Source organism: Falco punctatus, assembly GCF_963210335.1.
Source record: "Falco punctatus genome assembly, chromosome: 6".
Classification (NCBI taxonomy): domain Eukaryota; kingdom Metazoa; phylum Chordata; class Aves; order Falconiformes; family Falconidae; genus Falco; species Falco punctatus.
In genome coordinates, this window is record NC_137585.1 from 17,913,363 (window position 1) to 17,929,614 (window position 16,252).

At 43.3% G+C, this 16,252-nt stretch overlaps 1 protein-coding gene across 1 annotated transcript; it reads right to left on the reverse strand.

Moving 5' to 3' along the window:
* Positions 1 to 59: 59 nt before the first annotated feature.
* Positions 60 to 10,717, reverse strand: LDHB (lactate dehydrogenase B; the record flags this gene model as incomplete). The annotated part of the gene is made up of 7 exons (XM_080392669.1): positions 60 to 410; positions 1,178 to 1,301; positions 2,223 to 2,340; positions 3,562 to 3,735; positions 5,822 to 5,995; positions 6,494 to 6,611; positions 10,592 to 10,717. The coding sequence occupies 7 exons, from the start codon at positions 10,715 to 10,717 to the stop codon at positions 243 to 245; spliced, it is 1,002 nt and encodes a 333-aa protein (XP_080248795.1). The 3' UTR covers positions 60 to 242.
* Positions 10,718 to 16,252: the final 5,535 nt, after the last annotated feature.

Consider the following 16,252-nt stretch of genomic DNA (forward strand, 5'->3'; position numbering starts at 1 on the left):
GCTAGAGTAAACTAGGTAGTATTTGAACACTGTAAATAAGTCACTAGGACAACAAAACATGCCTGAACATTGCTTTATTTGTTCATAAGGTCTGTGCGTTACAGCAAGCATACGTTTAGCTACTATGGACAAAGCTCAGTCTGGAAGAGCATTAAATGTTAACCTTAGATACGTGTAGTGAGTAGAGCCCACATTTGCACACAACATGCTGTTTTTCTATTGCTGGAATTAACATTCATGAGTTACAGATCTTTGAGATCCTTCTGGATGTTCCACAATGTATCTGCACTCTTCTTCAGCTGAGCCACCTCATCATCCTTCAGCTTTTGATTGATGACACTTGTCAATCCAGAGGCACTTAGGACAGCAGGAAGGCTCAAGAAGACATCATTCTCAATGCCATACATGCCCTGCCACAAACAAAAGAGATCACTCAGACATGAACCCATCACTCCAGATCTGCTTTTGCTTTGTATAGCAGGAAGCCTGAGAGCAGAGCTCAAGAACACAATTTTGCAACCTGCAGAAAATTTTCCATCATGACATACTATTTGAGAAAGTCAAAAGTATAGAGATGTTCTAAACCAATAGATTGGCAATACTGAGATGGCTGATTTCAGAAACCCCACCTCCAAACCCCTTATTTATATACAGCAAGCAGCTAACAGGAATCAGACATAGGATTAGGGTAGGTCTTTCTTTCTTACTATAGAGGGAGCAGTTAGTTCAGCCTGCTCGGAGTCCTTGCTGCACCAGAGGTTATACTGCTGGTACAGACCAGATGCAGCCAGTTACACTAGCTATAAAAAGGACACAGCTCTTTTCCCTAGCACCTTCACTAGGCAGTGGTTCATGGAATTGCAGATGGGTCTTCATGTATTTTTGTATTTTTTTGCACTGAAACTTCCTTTTAATGAACCTGCATGCCACACATGGCAAACTTTACACGAGGTTAGTACAACATTGGGTAGAGTACAAAGAACTTATTTTCAGCTCCATACTTGTGAGAAGGGCAGGCTAAGAGGTCAGATTAGAAAAAGTTGCAATAGTAAGCTCCCATTTTAAATTCACAGTAGTGTTTTACAAAGCTTCCTTTGTCTCAATTAACAAGGTGCTTAACAATTAGCTTTTCCGTAACAAAATAAACTAGAGCACTCATTTAGCCACCACTTCTTACCTTTACCAGTGTTGAGACTGAATGAACCCGGCACAAGTTCTTCAGCATTGTCTCACAGAGGTCAGCAACGCTAAGGCCAATAGCCCAGTTTGTGTATCCCTTAAGTCTGATTACCTCATAGGCACTAAGGAAATATTGAAATAGTTGCATTAAGATGCCTTCAAGACACTGTACGAATGCTGCTAAGTCTAAAGATAAGTGAATGTTTACCATTTTAAAAAAACTGAAACACCTGTGACATTGTAAGTTTTGGAATTAAATGTCAAAGTAGGAAAGTTATGTATTTCAGTGTTAAGAGTTTAAAGCATAAAGTCTGCATTATCCCATATGTGTAACAAATAAGCCCTGTCGTTCTCACAGGATTAGCTGAAAAGAAAAAGCTTCCAGCTATGAACAGTTCCTAGTTTTAAGTAGGAAAACAGACACCTGTAACTGAACAAGTTCTCTATTCAGCTCAGTGGCTCAATCATTCTGAGTGCATTTGGAATCATGTAAACATTTAGAGTCAGAGCACTAACCTACATACACACATCCTATTTTTTTTAATCAACATCTGCATATACTTTACACCAGCATAGTCCTTATTTCACAAGGAAGTCAAGTCATTTAGCAATATGTATAGTTACTTCTAGACAAGTTTTCCTAAATCAATAAAAAAAATTTCCCAAAATAAACTCCAATTTATTTTTATTATTATAAAAAAAAACACTGCTCATAGGAACATTCTACCTTCTCAAGAGTCTCGTGCCCCCTGTTCAAAGTTAACCATTTAAGAAGCTACTTCTGAGAAAAATGCACACAGCTCTAAGCACTGCAGTACTGAAGTGGGTATGTTATACAATAGCTTGTCTTGACACAAGATCGTAAAGCTTACCAACTGAAATCCTGCATTTGCGTTTAAAACAGTAGTTCCACTTACTGATGCAACCTGAATAAAAGGGCATGAAAGCTGCAGCAGAATGGCAGGGCAGCGACAAGGAGGCAGTGTGTGGACTAGCTATTTTCAGCATTGCACTTATCCACCTTATTCCTCAAGTCACCGTACCTTTCAACCACTTGCTTGTGGACTTCCTTCCAGTTCTCACTATCTTTGTCAGTACCCATGGCTGGATTCAGCTCCTGGAGAGAAACGCCTGCCACATTAACGCCGCTCCAAACAGCCACTGTAACAGAGAGATGACGTAAGTTTCAACAGCACTTAGCTACTACCTCTCCACTTTTTTTAAGTTAACCAGAAACAAAGTAGTAGTAGCCAGAACCACAATAGTGTTTAAATGAAAACTTAATCTGCTTCAACTACAGTTAATTCTGAGAACTCTCGGAGTGAAATGAGAGATGTTTTAGTATTGACTCTTTAACAAGTAAAACACCACGTGAACACAGAACTTTGTCCTTGGAAGGTGCAGGCAGCTATTTTTGAAGTCAAACTTCAAATTCTAGCAAAAAGACACATCTTAGCTGTTCAACCTTTAAAAAAAAAATTTACCCCAAAAATGTAGCAAGTACAGATTTGCTGTCCCACTGATCAGTACTGGGGTTAGCCTTCAGGAATTCTCTGAGTAACATGGTAGCAGTATGCAAACTTAAGAATATCAAGAGAGGAATCTGCAGGTCTCCCTTCATATTGGAAGCTTACAGCAGACTTACTCTCTGTTCCTGTGAAATAACTAGGAATCCTTGGTTACATTAAAGCAAAAGCAGCTATTACACTGAAGGAAGAGGAGTTCTGTCTATACTTAGCCAAGCTCTGCTTTCATTACAATGTAGGGCTTGCTTCAGTAAATACTGTTGATCAGACACTGTACTTTGATTAAATGCAGTGGGACACTGAAGAGGTGTCTCCCTTAGAAAAATACACAGCATTAAAATATGAAGCAGTACCAATCTACATAGATTCTCTACATCGTTTCAGGCTTGAAATATGTGATCTGAACTAAGACAAATAAGCTTATTTGATTTCACATTTTTTTAAACCATCTTCTCATTTAAATAACATGGCAAAGTCACAAAGTAAGGTAAGGGATAATTTTCTTAGCGCCTGAATCTGGATTGCTAGCTTTTTCTACAACTTGCAACAAGCTCTGCCATTGACCTAATGAGCTAATATTGCTTTCAGAGGAGAACTGTGCTACAGGTTAAGTTACAATACTCCAAAAAATGAGGATAAACAGTAGCAGTAAACTGCAGCCTTTAGAACACAACTATTAAAAAGCGTTGCTAGATTTCCTGGACTTGTCTCAACTCTAATCTCCATTAAAATACACCAAAGTGCCAGTTACTTGAGCTCAGCTTCATCTGCTCTTTCAGATTTTTGTAACACTCCTTAGGCCTCAACCTCTAATATTGCATTGTTTATTCCTAAGGAGGTCAGAACTGTTCCTTACCACTAGAATCACCATGTTCTCCCAAGATCCAGCCATGGCAGCTAGTTGGGTGGATACCAAGTCTCTCAGCCATCAGATAGCGAAATCTAGCTGTGTCTAGATTGCAGCCGCTTCCAATCACACGGTGTTTTGGCAGGCCACTCAGCTTCCATGTGACATAAGTTAATATATCCACTGAAAAGAAAAACACGCACAGTAAGTTTAACCATTCACATACACCAAGAATGCCGCAACAATAATTTTACTGCAAGTAGTAGGGCAATCAGGATGACTCAACACAGTTGTGCTCATTGATCAAAGTATTTTAGGTCTGACCATTTGGGGGATTAAAACACACGCACAGCTTGAAATTTAGGACCCAACAAGCTGCTGTTCAAAGACAATTGAGGAACATCTTCTGAGATTAGTATCCTATGAGCTAAAGTTGGAGGCATTTTTTTGTCACAGCTAAATCCCTAGGGGCATCGAGAATTGGGACTGGGACTGAACTTGTGCTAAAACATTGAAGCAATTTCCTGAAGTAATGTTACCTACCACTTCATCATCACAGTAAGGTCAAGCAATTTACAACAAAAAAATCTGAGATTTACATACTCTTTCTAGTTGGTAACTACTTCAGTTTAATTCCTTGAACAGATTTATGCATTAAGCAGTTTCTACACTTATTACCTCTGTAGCACGAAGAGCCAGGTGAACAATATGCTTTAGCTGCATTTGGCTCTAATTACAGTTTTAGAAAAAAACCAAACTTAGTTTGGGGCAGAGAAAGGAATGTGAGCAGAGAGAAAAAGCTCTAATCCACAGCTCAAAGCAACCATAAGAAACAGGCTGCAATAATTGGTTATGGCTCTCAAAAGCCAGCCAGTTCTCAGGAGGGAATTTATTTCTGTATATAGATCTGAAATACAGTTTGTTCTGCTCAGGCACCCAAAGCACATTACCTCGGTACAGTTCACACTTTGCTGTTTTAAGTGGCATGCTCATCAGCCACAGCTTCCCTACAGCTTCAGCTGGGGCAGTTCCTGTCCAGATGATAGTAATCTTTACAGACTACAGAGCACCTTCCTATCCAACAGGTACAACTGGACAGCCTGCCTTTCAGGTGCAGGGACACACATCCAGACTCTGAGCTCTGCTTTGCAATCACCACTGCCTACAGTACAGCTTTCCACAGGACAGGCTGCAGACAGCGCTATCTGAGCTACAGCCCAGACAGATCTGGGGAAGTTAAAACAGAGAAGGACATCAAGGTCACATACCAACACACATGCAGCTGACACCCTGAAGTCCCTTCTAACGGGCTCATAATAACTTCCACTATATGAGACTAGGGAACAAAACTGCGCACACTGAGAAAACAAAGCATTATAAAAATAATTCTGAAAAAGCAATGCCATTCTCTTCCTGCAACTGCTCTCCAGCAAAGAGAACTGTAGTTTGAATTCAGCCTTGCTAGAACAAGAATTGATCTTTGACTCAGTTTGATTTTAAGATAAGTGCTTAGAATGGCCATAAACTGTACTTGCTCAGTACACTAGTATTCAGTAGTACTGACTGTGTACCAGCCAATTACTCAACTACCAGCTGAGCTGCTAGCTTTACATACATTGTTTTGACTCTGCCGGGTTATCCTTAAAAGCAGTCACTTCACTGCCAGGGTTCTGTAGTAATGGCTTCACTCAGATACTGAAGCAGTCAGCTTTAGACATCCCAGTATCCAAGCCGTCCCGCTGCAGTGAGATGCTTGCAAGTTATAACTAATTCTTTTCTAATTTAACTGAACTACGTAGTACAGTTAACCTTTCCCCTACCATAGGCTTCAGCATGCAAATTCTTTTTCCTGAAAATATATCCAAGACTACATGGTAAGCTCCTCATCCTGAAAAATGGCCACATATCCAGACACAAAAGAAAGTTATGTTTTACAATCAATTTAAAAGCAAAATGGTGTCTCCTTTAGAAATTAAAATTTTAAACTACCTACTGCTTAAGCCTAAATACATAAAGAACTGAAGTATTTACCATGAGGCATGCTTTTAAAATATGGACACCATGAGAAGTTCTGAATACAGAAAGCATTGCAAAGTACAGAGTATAGTTTGTATTCCGCTGTTAGCACCTACATGGCAGATGTCCACACAAAAGGTATTAGTTTTCAATATTCAATTTGTATTTGAGAAGACTGATAAAACACCAGCTCTCCAACAAACAGAATCTGTAAGTATAAATTTTCCTGTAAAATAGGAAAAGATTGCCTTACCTGGGTTGGAAACCACTAGGATGGTGCAGTTGGGGCTGTATTTTATGATCTGAGGAATGATGAATTTGAAGACGTTCACATTCCTCTGAACCAGGTTGAGACGACTCTCCCCCTCTTGCTGACGAACTCCTGCAGTTACTACTACAATCTTGGAGTTGGCTGTGACAGCATAGTCTACATCAGAGCATGGGGGAGAAGATACAGAATGTGTTAAATTTTAATAGCATCATGTTCATACAGGTATTATGGGTAGCTTCTCCACTGTACATGCATTCAAACCCAAAAAGATGACATCAATATTAAAGCTAGCACCATCTCTTAACATTATTGTGACAGATCAATATATGGGTCTTGAGAGTACATTCAAACCCTCTGAATCTCATTTCCACTATCCCAACAGCAATACTATTTCTTCTACATCAAAGTAGTACTAGAGTTTCATTAAGGTCAATTTTACACAATAAGCACAAAACTGAAGCGGTCATGTAAGAGAAAGCCCAGATTAAAAGCCACTCCCATTGTTATGATGTTCATTCAAACTCTCACCTCAATTCATACACTTTTTAACTTCTCAATGCCAAATTTTTTGAGTTCTTTAGGACTGCACAACTAGTGCTCCAATATTAAGCAAGCTCACAATATCAGTCTTAAATTAAAGAAACTGATGTTCACCTTTGTCTGCCACAATCTTGTGAGTATGAAGGAACAAGCTCCCATGCTGCAGATCCATCATTTCTCCTTTCAGTTTGTCTTCCAAAACGTCAACCAGAGCGAGCTCATCGCAAAGACTCTGAAGACAACAAATATTGAACAAGTCAATGAAACAGTTAACTCTCACGTTAATGTTATGCCTGAGTTGAGCTATATTACATTTTAAAGTAACACGTTACGTATCTGAAAATATCTCTTCTCCAAAGGTAAACCAGTAGGACAGCACTGTATCAGTATTCTGATGTACCTCACAGTAGCAAAGTCAGAGGCTACTACAGTACAGGTTTATAAAACTCATTCAGACTTTCAAAAAAAGGTATTATTCGTGGGGAGTTTACATGCATAGCTAACCTTTTGCTAGCCAGACACTGCATGGTTTAGTTATTACTATTAGGAGAAAAGTTGCACCTTTCAAGCTTGTAACAAACCCCTACCTCTGTTCAGCAAATAAGCCTATTTAAAATACTTGCTAATTATGTGGTGTGTTCTATTAGGTATGTAAGTACTCTCTTGTAACATTCCTTCAACCATTTCATAAACAGGACCAGACTTAATTTTCCTCAATACTAAAAACAGTACTGAGAAAAGATTCTTTACCTAATTTTTCTCTACTAGAGTTACTACATTATATTTAATTTGCAGAACAGATTCAGGCATGTATGCTTGCTGTCCAGGCAGGTTAAGTTGGGAGAATATACGAAAGTCTCAGAACAGGAGAACAGTGAAATACAGGGGTGGAGGAAAACTGCATTCTCCTCCAATACAAAGTTCTACTGCCTTTTGACAGATGTGTTCCCTACCCTTGCAAATTCTACTATACTTCATTGCTTGTCATTCAGTACATTACATAAAATTAAACAGAGAAGCTTGCTTGCAGTAATACTTTTTTCAACAGCATAAAAAAAGTTTAATGGTTTCAAATGGGGTGTAGATACCTAGGAAAATGGAGAAGTACTAACCTGAATTTTGATAGAAAGATAACGCTCATTACTTCACATGGAAATACTAATTATTAGCATCAACTAAATTAAGCGTGTAACAATATGCACCATTTTTCCTGTGGGAAAAATACATTTAACTGCAGGCATATTTAAGTTTTTCATGTCATACGTTAAAATGTTAAGAGTTTATTTCTTTTCTACAGTGCTTCCTTTCACAGCTGTATCAGCTGCTGGAGAAAACCCATAAGAATCTGTACTCAGTTATTTAAACATTATGAAAAAGTACCCTTAACTGAAGTCATTGGTGTTAAATTAATAAGTCAGTGTAACCAAAATTTAAAAAAGAATATATGCACATGTGCAATTACAGATAGATTTATACACATGCAGTCTGACAATCTGATCTATCAGTCTAGACTTTGCAACCAATATTCACCAGACTCAGCAAGTTCAAGGAGCCAGTGCCCACTGAAACAGAAGAGCACCTGGAATAGCTCCAATGACTAATTTAATGAATTTGCATCAGTTTTGCTCAGAGAAGAATTCAGCTCATGTTTAGCACACACAGGAACGAAGTCTACACAGTCACCAAACACAACTTAAAACAGCTGACTTGTGACTGTGGAGATGTTTCCATTTCTAAAACACTATGGCAGCACCAGTGACCTGTCTTTAATTGACAGAGAGCTAAAAATAACAGACATGGAAGTTTCAGTGTCATTCAAACTTATATAGTGAATACTACACCAGTAAACTAAAGTTGGTATTATCACACCATTTAATTTTATAAAATTCAAAGACATCTAAAACTCAACTGCACCTACATATTGAAGGATAGGAAATTAAGTACAAAGTTTTATGCCATGGTTTAACAAAAAGACATCCTGGGGAGCCAGCCATCTTGCACAAGTCAAAGCCACATCATATTGGTCACAGTCAGCTGAATATAAGCCAGCTGTGTGCCCAAGAAGGCCAACAGCATCCTGGCTTGTATCAGAAACAGCATGGCTAGCAGGACTAGGGGAGTCATTGTCCCCCTGTACTCAGCACTGGTGAGGCTGCACCTTTAATACAGTGTTCAGTTTTGGGCCACTCACTACAAGACATTGAGGTGCTGTGTCCAGAGACAGGCAACGAAGCTGGTGAAGGGTCTAGAGCACAAGCCTTTTGAGGAGCAGCTGAAGGAGCTGGGTTTTTTAGCCTGGAGAAAAGGAGGATCAAGGGAGACCTCATCACTTTCTGTAACTACCTGAAAGAAGGTTGTAGTGAGGTGGGTGAAAGTCTCTTCTCCCAAGTAAGAAGTGACAGGACAAGAGAAGATGGCCTCAAGTTGCACCAGGGGAGATTTAGATTGGATAGCAGGAAAAAAATTCTTCTCCAAAGGATTTGTCAAGCATTGGAACAGGCTGCCCAGGGAAGTAGTTGAGTCACCATCACTGGAGGTATTTGAAATAAGTGTAGATGTGGTGCTTAGGGACATGGTTTAGTGATGGACTTGGCAGTGCTGGGTTAACAGCTGGACTATTTTACAAGGTCTTTTCCAACCTAACCAATTCTATGATTTTGATTCAGTGGCAAGAATCAGATGGTTTTGTTTTAAAAATATTCTATCACAAGTATAAGCAGCAGTATAAAATAAGAGAGCAGAAGCTTGGTTGAAATAGACTCCATCATGCCATAATCCAAGCTTGAAAAATTTAAAAACCCTTTTTTACTCTGGGTTTGGTGCATGCAACTCGTTAACAGCAAGACTTTGTGTCTAGAATTCTGAAAGCACAATTTGATCCTGCTTAGAGCAGCATATTAAACACAGATGAATGCTGTATTGTACTGGTTTGTGGTAACTTCACCCAGCTCCCTCTGTGTCAGCCTTACAGGTTACAGTACTCCTTCAAAGATAATGAGTTCAGACCACAAGAGGCAAACATTTTCTAAAAAAAAAAAAGTAAATTAAAACCCCACAGTGAACTGCCATTGTTTTTCCATTAAATTTCTCCTTTAGTTATATAGTTTTAAAAACTATTTGTTACTTTCATATCAGTAATTAGTTTCACCATGACCTTTTCTTATTGTCAGTTTTTCCTTGCTCACGAGGCTCAGGAATATCAGCAAGTGAAAAACCTTAAGATTTTTTTTTTAATTATTGAAACCCCAGTACTATAAAATATACATGATCAATGTAATAGGTAGAAGAATCATCTCCAAATAAAATATAGATGGTTTAGTAATATCTGCAAGATTTTTGATCTCATTGTGAGCTACCCGGTTTAAGATCTGCCCCTGCAAGTAGATAAGGTAAAAGGGTGTATCTTTTTACGCCTTCTTTTTTAAAGGATCTGCATCTCCTGTTTGTCTTTGAAAACAGCACAACAGGAATCAAATTTAACTCATGCACAATATTTTCCAAAAAGAGTACAAAGTACAAGAGATCCTTACTGCATAATAAGCCTCTGCTTTGCTCAAAGACTGCAACATGAGATTTGCCAAAAGAAGCCAGTAACTGGAAAAGTCAGAACAACCTCTAAGTCCAGCCCTTTGGTTTTACCCTTTGAAAAACTAGCTAAAACCTCTCTGGAAACAATAGTCATATAACCACAAAATAAGGGCTTAAGAGAAATAAGTCTACTTCAGTCTACTGAAGGGGATAGCGGTATTTTCAGTGATTACAGCACATGTGTTAAAGTAAAAAGCAAACACAGGTAGCTCTGATCCCTATCCTGTATTTCACATGGACTTCTGCTCTGTCTGCATTCTTTGCCCAGCAGAGCTCTCCCACCAAGCAAACTCCAGCTTTGTTGTGGAAAAATTAAAAAGAGAAAAAATTTGGCTGGGACTTCAGAGCCATTGCTCATTACGTTTTCCAAGCAGCCTGCAAAATAACTCCGCCTAATGAGAGATTTATTGCTAAGCCCAGATGGAAAGGTGAGAGAACAAGGAGAAGCTGAATGGGGAGGTCAGCCTTGCATGACGAGTGTAGGTCACTGCTTGCTTACACGCGGGGCAAATAATTAATTCCTGTACTAACCGACCAAATTTCCCACCATTCGTTAAGACAAACAGGCAGTGCCTAACATTACAGCAGTGGGAAGCCGAAGAGCACATTGCCCTTGAGCTGTACCTTTCCAAGGATGCTGATAGCGCAGGCCATCCCAACCTGTCCAACCCCCACAACGGTTATCTTGTTGTTTGGGACCGTGGACGGGGCAGCAACAGGGGTCATCAGCTTCTCCTTGAGAGTGGCCATGGTGTTCTGCTGAAAGAGACAGAAAGGTTTGGTTCAGAGCAAGGCAGGGGGAACCGAAACACACTCGGAATTGTAAGTGTCCCCTGCCACAGCCAGGCTCACCGATGAAAGCGCTGTGAGTCACTGCTGACGGCGGGTTACGCACAGTGGCCCAGGGGCACACTGCCCTTGCCCACAGGGCTCCTGCCACCCCACAGCTACCAGCCCCCACCCCCCCCGCATTCGCTGGTGCCTACGCGGGGCTGCAGCGCGGCAGAGGCGGTTTCGGCAGCACCGGACAGAGCAGCCTCCTGCGGGCAGAGCTTCCACAGCCTCCTGCCTTAACGGCTCTCCGGCATCCGCCTCTATTCAAAACGCCCACGAGGGCTCCCGCTGTGAGACTGGTAACAAACCCACGACCAGTTGGGGAGCTGTAAGCCTGCCGGGATTTCCCCGGCTGCTTTCCACCCGGCGCCGAGGCTCAGCCCACGGAGCCCTGCGCCGCGCCGCGCCTCCCACCTCCCCCACACCCCCGCCGAGCCGGCGGGACCGGGGCCGGGGCCAGCACGGCGGGTTCCCCCGCACGGCCAGGGGCCGAGCCGGCGACCACCATCCCACCCCAGGCCGGGGGGGCCCCGGCCCGGCCCCGGCCCCCGCCGCACCGGGCACCACCCGGCCGCCCCCGCGCAGCAATGCACCGCGCCGGAGAACGGCGCCCAGCCCCGGCAGGACCCAGCCGCCTGGGGAAGGGAGGGCGGGCTGCGCAACGCACCGGCACCCCCCACCCCGGAGAGGGAACCCTACCAGCCCCCCTCGCCGCAAACCCACCAGCAAGGCTCACGGCGGCGAGAGGCGAGATAAGCACCGACGCTGCCGTCCGCGGCTCGGGCAATGAGGGCTCCGCAGCGGAAGGGGCGGGCCCCGCGGGCCGGGCCGGGCCGCCCCCCCCACCTCCCCCGGCGGCACTCGGGGGGTGGCGGCCGCCGCGCTCAGTCCCCGCCAAGGACGGAGGTTCAAGGGTGGCGCCGGCCGCCCTCGGCTCCCGCCTCCCCGCGGGCTGGGCCGGCCCGCAGCGTGGCTGTGCCGCGGCGGCACGGCTGCCGGGCGGGGCAGGGGGAGGCGGGCTCGGCCCGGGGGGCGCTGGCGGCGGGCGAAGCGGGGCCGTGGGGAGCCAGCCCCGGGGCGGGCGGCGAGGCCGGCAGCGGTCCTGCTGGCCCGGGGCCGGGGCCGGCGGCTGGTGCCGTGAGCCGGGCCCTGGGGCGGCGGTGGCGACTGATGGCCTCGCAGGCGGCCCGAGGGTCCCTTCGCCGTTAGCTGACAAGGCGGGCAGAGCCACGGGCCCGGCCAGAAGGGACGGGCGGAGAAATCGCTGCAAGCAAGAAGTCGCGCACAAATAAAGCGTTTCAGGTCGTCTGCCGGGGCAGAGGTGCTGAAGCCGGCGGAGCTTCATTGTTAAGCCCTCCGGTTTCTGCCCTGCAGCTGGCTGCGGGTGAATTTTTTGTGGTTGAACAAATCCCAGCGGGACGGTGTCAGGCTCTCCCTGGCTGTTTCCCCACAACCCAGCAGAGCATCAATTTAAAATTGTCACACGTAGGACCTGTGGAACCAGCCCCTGGAGGGTGAGTAGAGTTCTGTGCCTTCTGGCATGGTTTAAACCCAGCTGGCAACTGGGTACCAGGGCAGCTGCGTGCTCACCCCAGCAGGAATGGGGAGAACAGCTGGAAAAAGGCAAAACCGGTGGGCTGAGATAACAATTTAATAGGTGAAATAAATGAAAATATTATACTAATTAATAATAAAGTAATAAGTGTTGATTAATAGTAATAATAACAAAGGATGAACCAGAGAGGAATAAACCCCAAGAAAAACAAGTGATACACGATACAATTGCATACAATTGCTCACCACCCACTGACCGATGCCCCAGGCAGCGATCAGCCCCTCCTGGCCAGCTACCCAGCGTGAAGTTCTGTGATGTGGAATATCCCTTTGGCTAGGTCAGGTCACCTCCTGGCCATGCTCCCTCCCGGCTCCTTGTGCACCTCCTCACTGGCAGAGCATGGGAAACTGAAAACTCCCCATCTTAGCGTAAGCACTGCTTAGCAACAACTAAAACACCAGTGTGTTATCAATGTTATTCTCATACTAAATCAAAACCACAGCACAGTACCAGCTACTAAGAAGAAAATTATCTCAGCCAAAACCAGGGTGCCTTGCTGAAGTAGTAAGCACATCCATTACTGTAAGCAGCAGTAAAAATCAGATGATATGACACACTTTTCCTCTGACCTATGGAACAGATAAACTGAAAATCTGGGTGTAGGATTTGCCACGCTTGCTGAGCAGAGAAGGAGGAAGTGATTTGTTGAAATTCCTGCAGGACCAATGCATGCAAAATAGGAAAGAATAGCAAAGAATATTTTCACCTAATGCTGTAACATTACTTCTTTCTAGCTGTAAAGGAAGGAAGCAGAAGCAAACCACTGAACTGTACACTTTTGGTTTCACTGAGGAAAAAAAAGAAAGCTGTAGGTTTGTCATCACATGTGATTAACTCTCTCTCACAAGGGGGAAAACACAACAGTGGATTCCAGAGTCCTCCCAAGTAAGTCACTGGGTTAAACGTGACTAGGCAGAGAGCCTAGACCTGACTAAGACTATGGTTTCCTTTTTTTCCATTGTTGTGGCTAGTTTAAGGTTTTATTGATTTTTTTGCCAGGTATTTTGCCAGGTTAGTAACAACTGGATTAATTCCCTCTGGCTCCCCAAGCAGCCCAGTGCTGGTGCCAGCATGAGAGAGGTGAAGAGTGTGAGTGGTGAGGAAAGGGTGAAACCTGCTTTTCTGGGCAGCAGTAGAGATTCCTGCTGGCTTTAAATAGCTATCTAACCAAGACCTACTTTGCTTCTTTACATTGTTTGACATTGCAAAGGGTCCCCTGGAGGGAAAGAAGTGAGTTATGCCATACACGTGACACTTCAGGTAGCAGCTTACTATAAGAAAATAAATTCAAGACTTTGGTAACTACAGCTGAAGTGGGACCTGGAGGTAAATAATAGTTACACAATGAAATGTAAGAGTCAGAAAATCTATCCTGTGTAATCACAACAGGAATATGTACAGCTGAACTTTAAGAAAATACGGGGGAAGAGAGAAGAAAAGGTACAGGAGAGGTTAGGGAAGGTGCAGAGCAAGGTTTTTTCATTCCTGAACCAGAACCAAGGAGCTGTGCTTGTCCTGCCAGTCCACTGCTGCATTCTCTCTTCTTTGGACAGGATCCTTCTCTCTCCTTATGAGCATTCAGCAATCAATTATCATAGTAGCATTTGTAATTAAATAAAGAGGAAAATGCCACTTCGCTATTTGCAAGACCTTAAATGCTTTTAAAGGGAGACCAGACCATTACCATGAGTTACAACAGCTCCCTCCTAGGCTCTCATGTAGATCAGGCTTCATTTTGCTTGTAGTGTTAAAAGCACAGGGTATTAATTTAAGCCCTTCCCTGAACCACTTGTGATCTAAACAGACAAGGCAGATGCAGGATGGTGGATGAAAAATTATTCCCTCTTCCTGCTTTTAGTTACTTACTTATTTATTGTTCCAGATGACGGAGGATTGAGGCACAGAAATGTGAAAAGGTCTTCACAAGGTCACCTGGTGACAGGTCACAGTTTCAAAGTTCAGCTCTAGTGTGGCAACGTTGGCATTTTTGATGAAGCTTAGTTTTCCAGAAAAACAAACCCTAGTGTTAAGGGACACAGTCTAAATAAATTTGACTGATAACCTTCATACAATTACAACATTTTTTTGTGTGTACATTTTAATCACATTTAACTTTAGGCTTGTATACGAAGTGTGTAGTTAGAGAAGTTTGAGATACTTCACCACTTGTGTCTGTCTCATCATCTTCCCAAAAGCCATAAAAGTAGATAGAATTTCCCCACAGTTTTGTTTTTCCAAAACCTCAATTAAACCTGATTAGAATCAGAATCTCACTTGAAAAACTCTGTTAATGGAACTTTTTCCCACAGCAAAATGTTGATGGTCTGATGGCCGTGGTCTGATGATGGCTGTAGTCCAGAGGTAGTAAACATAATGAAGAATATAACCTAGGAAAGGATGGAATCCATCACAGTGCAAGAACATGGGGTGTAGGCCTGGTGGCAGGAGAACAAAAGGTGATCTTCTGTCACTGGGTTAGACCTGGTACATAGGTCATCAGACTGCGGGTTGGTTGTGCTCTAAGTGTTATTTCACATGGCTGTAATGGAAGAAAAATAATTAGTTGCCCAGTTGTGTAAAATACAGAGAACTGGATTCATCTGGTGGAGTGTGCTGGCAGATGCCTAATTAAAATTCTTGTCCACCTGTATTTTAATTCTGTGCTTATTCATCTAGATTTTCCATTCAAAGGGGAAATACATCACACAATAAAGAAAAATCATCTTGGAGTGGCAGTTTTGCAAGCTTCTTTTAGCCCAATTTCATGTGAGGGAATGGTTTCTTATTTTTGGCAATGGGTCTACTTTCTGTTTAATTTTTGCTTAAAGATTATACAGTGTAACACAGATAACACATTCATAATAAAGTGCTTTTTAAAGTAGTTAATGAAAAAAATATGTCACATGCATGTTGTGCACAAGTTTGCACAGCGATCACCCACATTGAGGTTCCTAGCGTTGGTGGAAGAGGTAACAGGATGGAAACCTTTCATGACTTCTGAAGTAGTTCCACAACTGCAGGTTTTGTTACCTCTTCAGGAGTCGATTCCAAGTTTCCTCATATGCATGTTGTACTTAGAGAAGGTACTATACTATTTGAGTACCCCATATCTGGATGTTGCTTACACTAAGTTTTGCAGAAGAACAGATGAATCTGTTCCGCTCCCTTCCGTGTAGACATTCACTTAACATGATCCCACAATTTACCTTGTTAAAATTTAATTCTGAAGGCACACCGAATGCATTTTTGCCTGTTTTACAGAAACACATTTCTGTCTGTGCTCTCTTCTGCAGTCACAGGCTTCCAGCCACTGCCTTTGAAGCAGATTGCTGATGATAAGGGTCAAGGTTGATCGACCACCCTCCTTTTTGGGAAGCATCCATTGATATCTTAACTAACCTTTGCCATATTGCACTCTGGATCCATGCCACTCTGCAGTTCACAGAGCAAGCTTTGTGGAAAATACTGTGGACACAACCAAGCTTCCAGTGAGCACTAACATGTTTCCCAGTACTGAGGAATGTTTGGCTCCGTTGCTACAGCCGAGTCCCATGTGAAGGCTAGGAAGGACACGCTTTGCACTGAACCCGCTGGGGACTCATGGTGGCAGAGATTTGTTGATGGAAGTTGGCAGAGGGCAATCAGGCGATGCAGGGGAGCATCCTACCCTTAATGGTGTTTGCTTTGTGGGGAAGGGGGAGAGAACTGCTGGCAGATGCAGTGCATCAGTGGGTATCTGAATGCTGGGGAGACTGCGGGGTGCCCCCAGTTACAGCTTATTTCAGTGTATATCCTGAGAGTCAGCAAGTGGCAGCAATGCAGGGGCTGCTCCCTGG